This window comes from Barbus barbus (assembly GCF_936440315.1).
Source record: "Barbus barbus genome assembly, chromosome: 29".
In the NCBI taxonomy this organism is placed as follows: Eukaryota; Metazoa; Chordata; class Actinopteri; order Cypriniformes; family Cyprinidae; genus Barbus; species Barbus barbus.
Genome location: NC_136757.1, coordinates 3649218 through 3662774, shown reverse-complemented (window position 1 = coordinate 3662774; position 13557 = coordinate 3649218). Strand labels below are relative to the sequence as shown.

The 13557-nt window shown below is 37.0% G+C and overlaps 1 protein-coding gene across 4 annotated transcripts in view; it reads left to right on the top strand.

Moving 5' to 3' along the window:
* LOC306849584 (cytosolic acyl coenzyme A thioester hydrolase-like) overlaps window positions 1–8110 on the top strand; it is a 100074-nt gene extending 91964 nt beyond the window's left edge. For 3 of the 4 annotated variants that reach the window (XM_079384729.1, XM_079384728.1, XM_079384731.1), the window contains exon 9: window positions 7579–7990. In XM_079384729.1, coding sequence (XP_079240855.1) covers window positions 7579–7677 — 99 coding nt within the window. In that variant the 3' untranslated portion in view covers window positions 7678–7990. Of the gene's footprint in view, window positions 1–7578 lie in introns of all 4 variants that reach the window. The other variant, XM_079384730.1, reaches the window with a different exon arrangement.
* The last annotated feature ends 5447 nt before the right edge of the window (window positions 8111–13557 follow it).

Sequence of the window (13557 nt, the reverse complement as noted above, 5' to 3'; positions counted from 1 at the left end):
ATTACAAAATTTTGCATCTCTAGTAAATGCATCTTGTTTTAAGTGTTTAGATATTTTTTACTAAACAAACTAAAAATACTGATTACAAAAATGATTTTGCAGTCACAGACTTTCTGGACCCATTTGACAAACACTCTGGCTGGTCCATGCCACACAAAACAAGTTGAGTTACCCTAGCAACCACTGGGTTTTGCAGCATGATAACTGTGTTTATTTTTAGAAACGGCGTGTGATGTGTGTGCAATAAGAGGCTAAAAGCGTGATATCACACATCAAACATGAATACAAACAGAAAAACAAGATCACTCATTACTTGGTAAAAACATACTAATAAGATTTCCCGAATTATACATTTCTACATATGTATGTAAGCATTGCATTTGTGGCAATAGACTTGGGTAAGGACCAAATAAAAATGCATGTTCTGTCAGACAGACTCATAACACTTGGACTTAATATAGATAGAGTTTGGGTTACGTACCAATGAAATAGCTGGGAATTTCTGACACGGCCTCTTGATCCAAACCTGTATGACATTCTTTCTTTCTTCTGTGGAACTCAAAAAGAGATGTTTTGAAATGTTCACAATGTCCATTTTCATACAAATAAGCATATGATGACTAGAGGCTATTGAAAAAGGTATCATAAAAGTAGTTCATACTGATTTTACTTTATATTCAAAATCTTTTGAAGCCATAGTCTTGTGTAGCAAACTGTCCACAGCTTGTGCTTCCATATTAAAATTGGCACATCAAGATGTTGCTTTGATGAATGTATTTAGAATATTTGGTCAAGGGGAAGATTCTGCAAATAACAGAGCTGGCCTGGGGCTCAATTTCAAGCTTCCTTAATAGCGCGTTTATGTTTTATTTGATGCTTTATATCGTCTGGTCATTGTATTCTTTTGTACTATGGAAAAGAGCAGCATGAACAGTCTGCAAACATATTTGAAAGACATGAATATGATTAAAGGGCAGCCTAATCATTTCTAATTTTAGGTGAGCTAAATATTAGCGGCTGGCGAGGCCAAGATGTCATGGTGTTCTGGCATTTATCCCACTGTCGTAAAGTCAAAGATTTTTTTAATCAGAGCACCTTTACAAAGTGATATTTTAAAACTCTCACCCCTAAGATAACGTACAGTGGATTTCCAAAGAAATACTTCCAAAAAGATACCTATGTAGTGTTTAGTTGTGCACTAACATGGAGAGGCATTCTGGGAGCAGCTGCAAAGGTCACAGAACGAAAGGTTAATTGAGACATTGTGGATCAGAGAGCTAGTTAAAGCACTTCTCTACTCTATAGCTGGATTATCAGCACAGTATATTAAAATGTCACTCGTAAAATAAGAATAGTGATTTGATACTAGATTATTCATCAATAGGATAATGTTAAAATTTTAGGTAAGTTTGGTTCTAGGCTGAATCAGAGCCATTTTGCAATTGTTATAAATGCAACAAATGTCGTCTTGTCTGTTGGTTGTGTATGAGAATTGATGTAAAGATGTTTATAGATGTAAGAAATATAGATTTTTAATGGCAAGATCTAAAACAGGAAGCACACTACAGTTTGGCTGAAAGCATCTACAAATAAAGTGAAAATGTAATATTGTTTTACCAGTGAAAATTACCAGTGTTCTTAATAGCATAAATAGGCTGCTTTTCCTTCACTCAGCTCACCATTAACCAACAGTATAGATGTTCTTGTTGTGCCATCAGCCAGTCTGCATTATCATGACATAATTGTCCTGTTTTGTGATCAGTTACATGATTCTTAAAGCATAGATAGCAGCCTTCATGTCGCATACTTCTGATTTTGCATGTGCCAGCCAAGCAACTGCCATTGAGATAAAAGCTAACCGATAGCATTCTCCTGGAGTATTGACTATACTTGGGTTGGGTAGTACTTATGTAAATACACCAACAGTAAATAGTACACCTCTGAATCACTGCAAATGTTAAAAGATTCAAAGTAGCAGCAAAACTTTAAAATGAAGAATTACTGAAAGCACCTGTCACTATTTTGCCTTTAACCACAAGTTGCTCTATTTGCAATTAGTGTATTGTTAGGAGAAATGTTCTTTTCATGAAAAAAGCTTAAAAAATAAAATAAAAAAAGTGTAGTTCAGGCAGACCACAGAGTGACAGCCAGCCATCAGCTGATGTTTCTTTTGCCCCACTGAGCAAGTTCTTGTTAACTGGGGAGACTGGTACCATTTCTTTCTTTATTATCAATTTAAATATAATACATTGAATCAGTGGTGTTATTGTGGTGGGTAGTTAAATTATTTAGTTTTTGTAAATGTCTGTGTAAAAATCCCAAATGTCTATTTTGACTTGGTTCTGTTTATTCTGTAAAGCCCAATAAGCATATTTATTTAAATATTACAGTTTTGGATCAGACTGCTCTAATTGTTGAAGTAAGGCAGATAATATTGTTGACTTTTGAATAATTAGGGGTGTTTTTGTATTAATGACGTTCCAGTGTCTTGTTTTGCGTTTGTTTATTTTTTTTTGGGGGGGGGGGGGGGTTACTGTATGCAAACATGCTAGATGGATGTCTTTGACCATTGTTCTTACGCCTCACACTTAACATGACATTCCAAAAATACGGTGCTAAAGTTAAAATAAGTTTTTTATTTAAAAAGCGCATCTCAGATCCTTGCCTTTATTTCTCGTTCTACTGCTCGTCTTCCATTTTTCCATTTGCATCTATTGCATTTTCCGTTTTTGAAAATGTGTCCTGTATTGGCCCCTTGATTGGTATGGATCTATAAGCTAAAATAGTAGGTTTTGCAAAAAGCTACTTGCACTCTGTCATTTCCCAATATTCTGTATCATGATCTAATTTAAATTATTTTGCAAATTGAATTAAAGTACAAATGATGGGGACACTGCTAAGCAGTAATGCCTTTTCAGGTGTCTAATCACAGTTGCTTGCTGACAAAACAGCACAAATGTGATCCTGGACCACAAAACCAGTCTTAAGTCGCTGGGGTATATTTGTAGCTATAGCCAACAATATAGTGTATGGGTCAAAATTATTGATTTTTCTTTTATGCCTAAAATCATTAGGACATTAAGTAAAGATCATGTTCCATGAAGATATTTTGTAAATTTCCTACCGTAAATATATAAAAACTTAATTTTTGATTAGTAATGTGCATTGCTAAGCACTTCATTTGGACAAATAAATCAATATTTCGATTTTTTTACACCCTCAGATTCCAGATTTTCAAATAGTTGTATCTCTGCCAAATATTGTCCTATCCTAACAAACCATACATCAGTGGAAATATTATTTAGTCAGCTTTCAGACGATGTATAAATTTAAACATACTATTTCCCTGACTAAGGATTTATATAGTCTAATCGGAATTTTGAATCTTGCCGATAGTCGACTTGATAGTCGAATCATACAGTGCCCTCCATAAGTATTGGAACAGTAAAGACAAAATTGCTCTATTGGCTGTGAAGACATTTGCAAATATGATTAAAAGATGAATATGAGATAAAACTACAGAATGTAATTTAGTTGCAGATCCCTTGCGTACAATCACAGCAGTGAGTCTGTGACCCATAGACATCACCAGACTCTTGCTCTCATCCTTTGAAATACTTTTCCCAGCCTTTAATGCAGCCAATTCCAATTGTTGCTTGTTTTGGAGAGTTTCTGCCTTTACTCTCCTCTCCAACTGGTGAAATTCATCTTCAATCAGATTTAAATCTGGAGATTGACTTGGGCAATCTAAGACTTTCCATTTCTTTGCCCTTATAAATTCCTTCACTGAACTGACAGGGTGTTTTGGGTCATTATCCTGATGCAATATGAAGCACTTCCCAATGAATCTGGTGGTATTTTCTTGAATATTGGTAGGCAAGATGGTTTTATACCCTTCCAAATTCATTCTGCTACTGTCATCATGCATTAAGTCATCAGTAAAGTTGAGAGGGCCTGTTCCAGAGACAGACATGCATGCCCATGCCATGACACCACCTCCACCATGCTTTACAGATGAGGCTGTATGCTTGGGACCATTTGCAGTTCTCTTTTTTTCTCCACATTTTTGCTTTCCCATCACTTAGATAAAGGTTCATCTTTGTCTCATCGGTCCATAAACACAGTTGCAAAACTCTTCTGGCTCACCTTTGTGTTTTTTTGTAAACTCTAATCTTGCCTTTCTATTTTTGGTGCTGGTCAGAGGTTTGCATCTTGCTGTGTAGCATCTGTAATTCTGTGTCAAAGTCTCCTGAGGACAGTCAGAGCATCACCCCAGCTTTCAGTGATTTTTGGTTGTTGGTGATTTTACAGACACGTCTTTTAGGATTAATTTTCACAGCTTTTATGATTTGTCTGTCATCAACTACTGTTGTTTTCTCAGCCGATCAGGTCGTTGTTGGTTGCTGGTGTCGCTGGTGGTTTCCAAACTCTTGATTTCTCCATGCCCTTTGTTTTAACTAGAGCTCTAACTGACTTCCTCTTTTCTTTTAGCATCCAAATTGCTTGCTTTTCTCTCAAAGTCAGCTCCCTCGTCTTCATCCTGGTTTATGTGTCATCATCAAATGCAAGATTCAGAATGCAGAAGTAATGGATATAACTGATACGACACATTCCCTGCTTTTAATATCTGAAGAATTAATGCAACAGGACACAGCTGATCACTTAGAAAGACCTGTGAGGCAACTGCTCCAATACTTATGCTCACATCAGATAGAGGGATGAAACTCTAGAAGTGCTGAACTTCTTAGCTGGTAAAACATCTGTATTGAATCACCCAATAATAAAATGTGACTTTCTGTAGTTTCATCTTTTAATCATATTTGTAAATGTCTTGACTCCACAGCAAACAGAGCAATTTTGTCTTTACAAGAATTTGAAAATATACCATCTGCAAGTCTTGATTACACACATTGCTCAGTCAATGTAAAGAAAATATGTGAAGTGAGTGAAGTGACATATATTGCTCTACCTGCTGAGAGCTTCATTAAGGAGGCAGATCTGATGTAGTAGTCTGACTTTGCTGTGCTTTTGTGGGCCATTGCAAATTAAATGTTTGCCAAAAGCTTAGTCAAGTCAGCCGTGAGTGAGATCTACAAATTCATACCATTTTCAGATTTCTCTATGATGTCCTGTCTGTTTATAAGCTGCAATACTCTTTTTGTTGTTGTTGTTGTTGTTGTTTTTAAGTTTTTCATTATTATGCTTAAATTTACATGGAGTCCTTTTCCTCATGGAGGCCTGACCAATTACATACTACAAATTGTAATTTGGTAATTCCATTGCGAGTGTGCGGTCTCATTGTAAATAGTGTATATCAAATCATACCAACTTTCTTCAGCATCCATATTGGCTATTTCTATTTGCAACTACTGCTGTTTTTTCTAAATAATGTATAATGTTTCACACACTGGCGGTTTCTGCTAGTGTAATCACTGTGGTCTTCTGTCAGTCAGTCTCTCTGTAGCTGAGGCACTGAGCTTCCCTCCAGCTTAATTTAATTTGTTCAAGACAAGCACTGCTGCCATGGCCCAGTGTATTTTCCTGGCCTCATCATGAGCCCTGAGCAACAGGACAGTCACTGACCCAGCTAGGACTTCCTTCAAGGTCACAAGATGTTGTTTTCAGATAGAAATTACAGGGAGAGCTGTTTTGTTTTGCCTTTGTTGCAAGAAACAGCTGTTCATATACAAGTTTCATTAGTTTCATTAGAACCAAACCAGGTTCTTACAGAGCTTTATGGAATATTCCATTCTTGTTCGCCAGTGAACAGTCAAATATGTTTCTTTAATGACAGCCAGAACTGCCACTTAAATTAAATTAAAATAAGTGCAACGGTTCATATGCTCTCTGTGAAACTGGGTCACCTCAGAAGCATAAAATGAGCCTCAACATCACAGTAGCCCTGTGAAGTTTAGTGTATCTGCTTGAGCTTATATAACCTTGCTGTGGATATGCATCCTATATCTGTGATCCTCATTTGTGCACATGCCCTCATCAGCCAGGCTGCTTCAGTTGTCACTGCACAGTTTGTTCCCTAAGGTTGGCCGCCATCTGCCACTGCCGTGCATGACTAGCTGGTGACCTATAGCCAATGATAAGAATAGCCATGGTGTAGTGTGCAGCTGCAAGATGAAGCCTAACGTCAACTGACATCCTGCTCCCTCGCAGTATTGTTGTTTGTCCGTGATGAAGCTGTGCTCCCAAAGCAAACATCTTTTGTCTTGTTTTAGATTTCCAAGAAATTTTCTGCAACTGGCGAATTCGCTTATGACCTTACTTAAATGAACACATTATTTTTCCACGAATTAGTTTAAAACAAAAAACAAGAATTCGAAAATATACCATCTGCTGTTATCCATTTTCCAATAACTTTGCAAACCTGCATCTTTAACATTTATGTTCCTTCAGTTCGGCCAAGAGGTCGGTCGGTGACATTTAGACTCTCTATTGTTAGACATGTTCTCGTCATGTGAATTTGCATTTATACACAGCAGAATGTGCATTTGCGGTCTCTTGAGTTTGCATGTGTGTGCATGAAAGTCAGTTTAGCAGAAAGTCAAAGAGCACAGTAATCTTAAAGGGTTACATTTTTATAAGGGCCACTTATAATGTTAGTGATGTTTTTTTATGCCAAAATAATTCTCATAATTTTATGCCAAAATAACTGTCATAATCCTAATTTTTGAACATGACCCTCAGACCCATTTAATTAAACTTGGTGTAGAAGCCATTTTCAATCAGGAATTCCTAGTAAATTTCACAAATTATTACAAAGAAACAGCAAGTAACACTAATTAAACATGACATTTTGAAGTAGAAAGACTGTAATCAAAGACAGGATTTATTGCATTGCAGCAGGTTTTCTGTCAGACCCCCATCCTTCAATAATAGCTTCTTTGCACTCTTTAAGTAATGTTTGTTAACATTAATGTATTAGCCTACCTCACAAACAAACTCACAGAAGGCATTATTTTTTTACAGCATTCATTAATCTTTGTTAGTTTGATTAATGTATTAGCTAAAACTAACTCACAATATGCATTATATTTTACAGAATTCATTCATCTTTGTTAGTTCATGAAATCCGATTGTTTATTGTTTGTTCATGTTATTTCACAGTGCATAAACTTTTAATGCATGTTGAAATTCACGCATTCAAACAAAATCATGGTTTTTGAATAGATGACGTGGCATATAAAAATGGCAGATTCCATAGAGATGTTTTTACAGACACCCAGTATCAATTAGACATTGATACAGTCCAGCCAGACTGGCAGTGCTGTGAAGACAAAATGTTAACATGTTTCCACCAGTAAAGTTCTTTTGTGGTTACTTTTGCATTATTTATTGTGAAGTATACAGCAAGGTAAACACATCTACAAAGTTTCACTGCCGTTGACAGGATGTTTAATGCTCAGGTGTGAGAATATAAAATGAGGAAGTGCTTGTGTGAACATATTCCGATAATATTCTTAACACTTCAGTGGTTTTCCATGATATGTGTATGACCTTCAAAAGTGCAGGGTTTCCAGGACACCACGATATCCAGATTCACTGTGCTTTTTTATCTTCTTGCAGCTGGAAGGTGAAGAGGAGCAGAAGCGGTTTGAAGAAGGGAAAGCACGTTACCTGCAGATCAAGACAAAGAGACTCGCAGATAAGGAACGTCAACAATGACTTTTACCATGCAAACACCATATTGTGTTGTAGAAGAAAATTATTGAATAATAGAGCCTCCACAGACAACATACTGTATTAAGAACCTCTACTTTATCCTACATGTAGCTCACTGAATAGAAAGAAAAAATATTTAGGTTTATTTGACTTGTCTGAGTTTACCAAAGCACTTTGTGTGTATATCAATCTCAAGTGAAACAAAAAAAGAAAATATATATTTGTTTTATTGTACCGACTTATTTGTGAAATGTGCAGAACTGTATTATGCTCTAATAAAAGCCTGCTAATGCAGCTACAACTGGTTTACAGTCACATATCTGTTTAGTGTACAACAATGCTGGATCGACATAATGTTACAACCTAATTGCTTTTGTGACAGACATACTAATAGATAAGCAGACAGACATCTGTGCATCAGTTCACTATTACTGCCAGAGAGAGAAAGATCATAAATTAGCTTGGGATGCTACTTACCTCTCCTTGTGCCAGATTTATATCGGGGTGGGAGTTTTTTCTTCCATCAAGTGAATTATTCTGAGCTGGGAAGATTTATAAAAGGCTTGTTAGTTTTTTTTTCTTGCTTTGATGTGCAGGCAAAACCGTAAATCTTTTCAAAAGTGACCCTTTTGTGCTGCGTGTGATCCCTGCATGATTTCATTTATTAATTTCAGTTTATTTATCATAAGGGTAGCTCAGTAAAGAAACATAAACAGTCTTTCATTTGACTATATTACAGATATACACTCACCTAAAGGATTATTAGGAACACCTGTTCAATTTCTCATTAATGCAATTATCTAATCAACCAATCACATGGCAGTTGCTTCAATGCATTTAGGGGTGTGGTCCTGGTCAAGACAATCTCCTGAACTCCCAACTGAATGTGAGAATGGGAAAGAAAGGTGATTTAAGCAATTTTGAGCGTGGCATGGTTGTTGGTGCCAGACGGGCCGGTCTGAGTATTTCACAATCTGCTCAGTTACTGGGATTTTCACGCACAACCATTTCTATGGCTTACAAAGAATGGTGTGAAAAGGGAAAAACATCCATATATTAGTGCCCTCCATAAGTATTGGAACAGTAAAAACAAAATTGTTCTGTTGGCTGTTTAGTCAAGACATTTGCAAATATGATTAAAAGATGAATATGAGACAAAACTACAGTATGTCACATTTTATTATTAGCCGTTTCAACACATATATGTTTTACCAAATAAAAGCACAGCACTTTTAGAGTTCATCCCACTCATTGATGTGAGCATAAGTATTGGGACAGTTGAACATAAGGCAGATGTGAAAGATTAAAAGCTATTATTTAGTTGCAGATCCCTTGCTCACAATCACAGCAGTGAGTCTGTGACCCATAGACATCACCAGACTCTTGGTCTCATCCTTTGAAATACTTTTCCCAGCCTTTAATGCAGCCAATTCCAATTGTTGCTTGTTTTGTGGAGTTTCTGCCTTTACTCTCCTCTCCAGCTGGTGAAATTCATGTTCAATCTGATTTAAATCTGGAGATTGACTTGGGCAATCTAAGACTTTCCATTTCTTTGCCCTTATAAATTCCTTGACTGAACTGGCAGGGTGTTTTGGGTCATTGTCCTGATGCAATATGAAGCACTTCCCAATGAATCTGGTGGCATTTTCTTGAATATTGGTAGCCAAGATGGTTTTGTACCCTTCCAAATTCATTCTGCTACTGTCATCATACATTAAATCATCAGTAAAGTTGAGAGGGCCTGTTCCAGAGGCAGCCATGCATGCCCATGCCATGACACCACCTCCACCATGCTTTACAGATGAGGCTGTATGCTTGGGATCATTGCAGTTCCCTTTTTGTCTCCACATTTTTGCTTTCCTATCACTTAGATAAAGGTTCATCTTTGTCTCATCGGTCCATAAACAGTTCCAAAACTCTTCTGGCTCACCTTTGTGCTTTTTTGCAAACTCTAATCTTGTCTTTCTATTTTTGGTGTTGGTCAGATGTTTGCATCTTGCTGTGTAGCTTCTGTAATTCTGTGTCAAAGTCTCCTGAGGACAGTAAATTGTCAGAGAATCACCCCAGCTTTCTGGAAGTTGTTTTTTAGGATTAATTTTCACAGCTTTTATGATTTGAAGAATTAATGCAACAGGACACAACCGATCACTTAGAAAGACCTGTGAGGCAACTGTCCCAATACTTACGCTCACATCAGATAGAGGGATGAAACTCTAAAGGTGCTGAACTTCTTAGCTGGTAAAACATCTCTGTGTTGAATCACCCAATAATAAAAAGTGACATTCTTTAGTTTTGTCTCATATTCATCTTTAAATCATATTTGTAAATGTCTTGACTCCACAGCCAACAGAGCAATTTTGTATTTACTGTTCCAATACTTTTGGAGGGCACTGTTAAATTATTTTTATATGACACATGATGCTATCATTTTAGCAGACGCTTTTATCCAAAGCAACTTACAAATGAGGACATAAGAAGCAATCAAAACCAACAAAAGAGCAACATCTTGCAAGTGCTATTACAAGTCTTGGTTAGCCTAACGCAGTACAGATAATTATTATTATTTTTTTTTATTATTTTTTTTAAATATAAAGACATAGATAAAATAAAATTAGAATAGAGAGTACTAGAGTTATAGGGTCAAGTAAAGATAATAGATTTTAAGGTGATGTTGTTACAATGTAATTACATTAAGTATGTAATTAGTAATTAAGTAAGTCATATTACTGAGTAATATTTAGTAACTACATGTACTTACTATAAGGTTAAGGTTAGGGGTTTGGTTTGGGGTTAGTTGTTTTTAAATATGCTTTTAAATATCTACTGTTATTACTGCAGAAAATACTAAAATGCTCAAACTGGAGTTAGGCTGATATAAAAGTAAACCTCAAATGATTATTGATAGCAAATAAAGAATGTTCACGCTATATAAAATGTGTAATGTACAAACAATGTTAAATCTAAATTTTGTTGGCTAAATGGTAAATGTCCTTTATCATAGCCTCTGTGTTCTGCCATAAGCTAATGATTTACTGCTGTAAATGTGGAGGGGGCATCTTCTGTCATTAATGGAATGTACTCCATAGAATAGTTCAAAATATTTCTGCAAGCAACCAAAGTAAACAACTAGAACTTATCCATATAAAAAATGGAAGCCTGTTATCAGTCTGTCCCTGTCTGTTGTGCTGCTGAGAGGTTTGCGTTTGTAGCACTGCTTTTTTATTGAATCTTTACCTTACTTTCACTCTCTGTTGTTTAAAGTGATAATATATAACTTAATTCCCACCATATTTCTGGTATTATCTATCAAACTAATCTAACTAATTTGATCATTCGCTTTTTAAAACCGCCATTCACGTTTCTATTCGCTCCTATTATTGTTTTCTTTTTTCTCGCTCCGTTTTCATTTCTCTCTCGCTCCGTTTTTCATGAGTTCATCAAACAACAGTGGTAAGTGGTAAATTAAGTTGGTATCATTCTTCAATCACGGTGAGTAATGGCTTCTTCTCCTGCTATTGTTGTTTGCACTTCATGTCACATGTATAGTTTATCTCTCTCTGTCGGCGATGAGGGATTCACATGTGATAAATGCAGGGAAATAGTTAGGCTGACAGAGAAGGTTTCAGAATTAGAGACACGCATCTAAAGTTTAGTTGAGGACAGTAAGAATGTGAGGGCTGTAGATACTGCTTTGGATGCGACTAGCTCAGGGAGTCCTGTACATTGTTCGGTTCCGGTTGAGCCCGTGCAGCAGGGCAGCTGGGTGACTGTGAGGCGGCCTAGTCGCGGGTCAGAACACCACTCTTCCGTTCCGATCAGAACATCAAACAGGTTCTCCCCACTCAGTGACGCACCCACTGAGAAACCTGATGAAAGTGCTCTGGTTATTGGCGATTCTATTGTACGGAACGTGAAAATAGAGACACCAGCCACCATAGTCCAATGTTTACCGGGAGCCAGACGCCTGACATCTTGGCAAATTTAAAAGTGCTAGCTAATGCTAAACGTAAATTCAGTAAGATTGTTATTCACGTCAGCGCTAATGATGTTCGACTTCGCCAGTCGGAGATCACTAAAAATAATGTTAAAGAGGTATGTGAACTTGCAAGTACGATGCCAGACACTGTAATATGCTCTGGTCTGCTCCTTGCTTACCGTGGCGATGAGATTCATAGCAGACTGTCGTCACTCAATGGCTGGATGTCTAAGTGGTGCCCGCAGAATAGCATAGACTTTATAGACAATTGGACGAGTTTTTGGGGCAGACCTGACCTGTTGAAAAGAGATGGTGTTCATCCCTCCTGGGGTGGTGCCGCTCTTCTCTCTAGAAAAATGGCACATAGTCTTAGAGTTCGTACTTGACTAACTGGGGCCCAGGTCAGGAAGCAGACAGACTGGCCAAACCGACCGTCTGCTAGCCGCCTTACGTCACAGAAGTCAGTTAATTAATTATTAATTAATAACTCTTTCACCTAGATATCACACTATAGAGACTGTGTCTGTTCCCCGAACTAGAAAATACAGAAAACGTCCAAACCAAATTAAGAGTAACAATTTAATTGATGTTCAACAAATAAAAAATGTTTACAATACAGAGAACAATTGATAACGCTTGGCTTACTGAATATCAGGTCCCTTACTACAAAAGCACTTTTTGTAAATGATTTGATCAATGATAATAATCTAGATTTGCTCTGTTTGACAGAAACATGGCTAAAACCAGATGAATACATTACTTTAAATGAGTCCACCCCCCAAGATTACTGCTATAAAAGTGAGCCACGTCCGAAAGGTAAAGGGGGAGGTGTTGCTACAATTTATAGCAATATTCTCAGTATTTCTCAGAGGGCAGGCTTTAAGTATAACCCGTTTGAAGTTATGGTGCTGCGTATAACATTATCTAGAGAAACACGTGTTAGTGATAAATCCCCTGTGATGTTTGTACTGGCTACTGTATGCAGGCCCCCAGGGCACCACACAGACTTTATTAATGAATTTGCTGATTTTCTATCTGAGTTAGTACTGGCTGCAGATAAAGTCTTAATTGTTGGCGATTTTAATATCCATGTCGATAATGAAAAAGATGCATTAGGATCAGCATTCATAGACATTCTGAACTCTATTGGGGTTAGACAACATGTTTCCGGACCTACTCATCATCGAAATCATACTCTAGATTTAATACTGTCACATGGAATTGATGTTAGTGGTGTTGAAATTCTGCAGCAAAGCGATGATATCTCAGATCATTATCTAGTCTTGTGTAAACTCCATATAGCTAAAACTGTAAATTCTACTCCTTGTTACAAGTATGGTAGAACCATCACCTCTACCACAAAAGACTGCTTTGTAAGTAATCTTCCTGATTTATCTAAATTCCTCAGCATATCCAACAGCGCAGAAAAACTTGATGATGTAACAGAAACTATGGACTCTCTCTTTTCTAGCACTTTAGATACAGTTGCTCCTTTACGCTTAAGGAAAATCAAAGAAAACAGTCCGACTCCGTGGTATAATGAGCACACTCGCACCTTAAAGAGATGGAGGAAAACAAAACTAGAGGTATTTCGTATAGCCTGGCGGGAAAATACCCTATCCTACAGAAAAGCATTAAAAACTGCTAGATCTGATTACTTTTAGTCTCTTCTAGAAGAAAACAAACATAACCCCCGGTATTTATTCAATACAGTCACTAAATTAACGAAACATAAAGCATCAGCATCAAGGTGTTGGCATTTCCCAAAAGCACAGCAGTAATGACTTTATGAACTACTTTACTTCCAAGATCGATTCTATCAGAGATAAAATTCGCATCTACAATATCGCATCAGATAGTGCACTATAGATCCCCTGAGGAACAATTCCACACATTCTCTACTATAG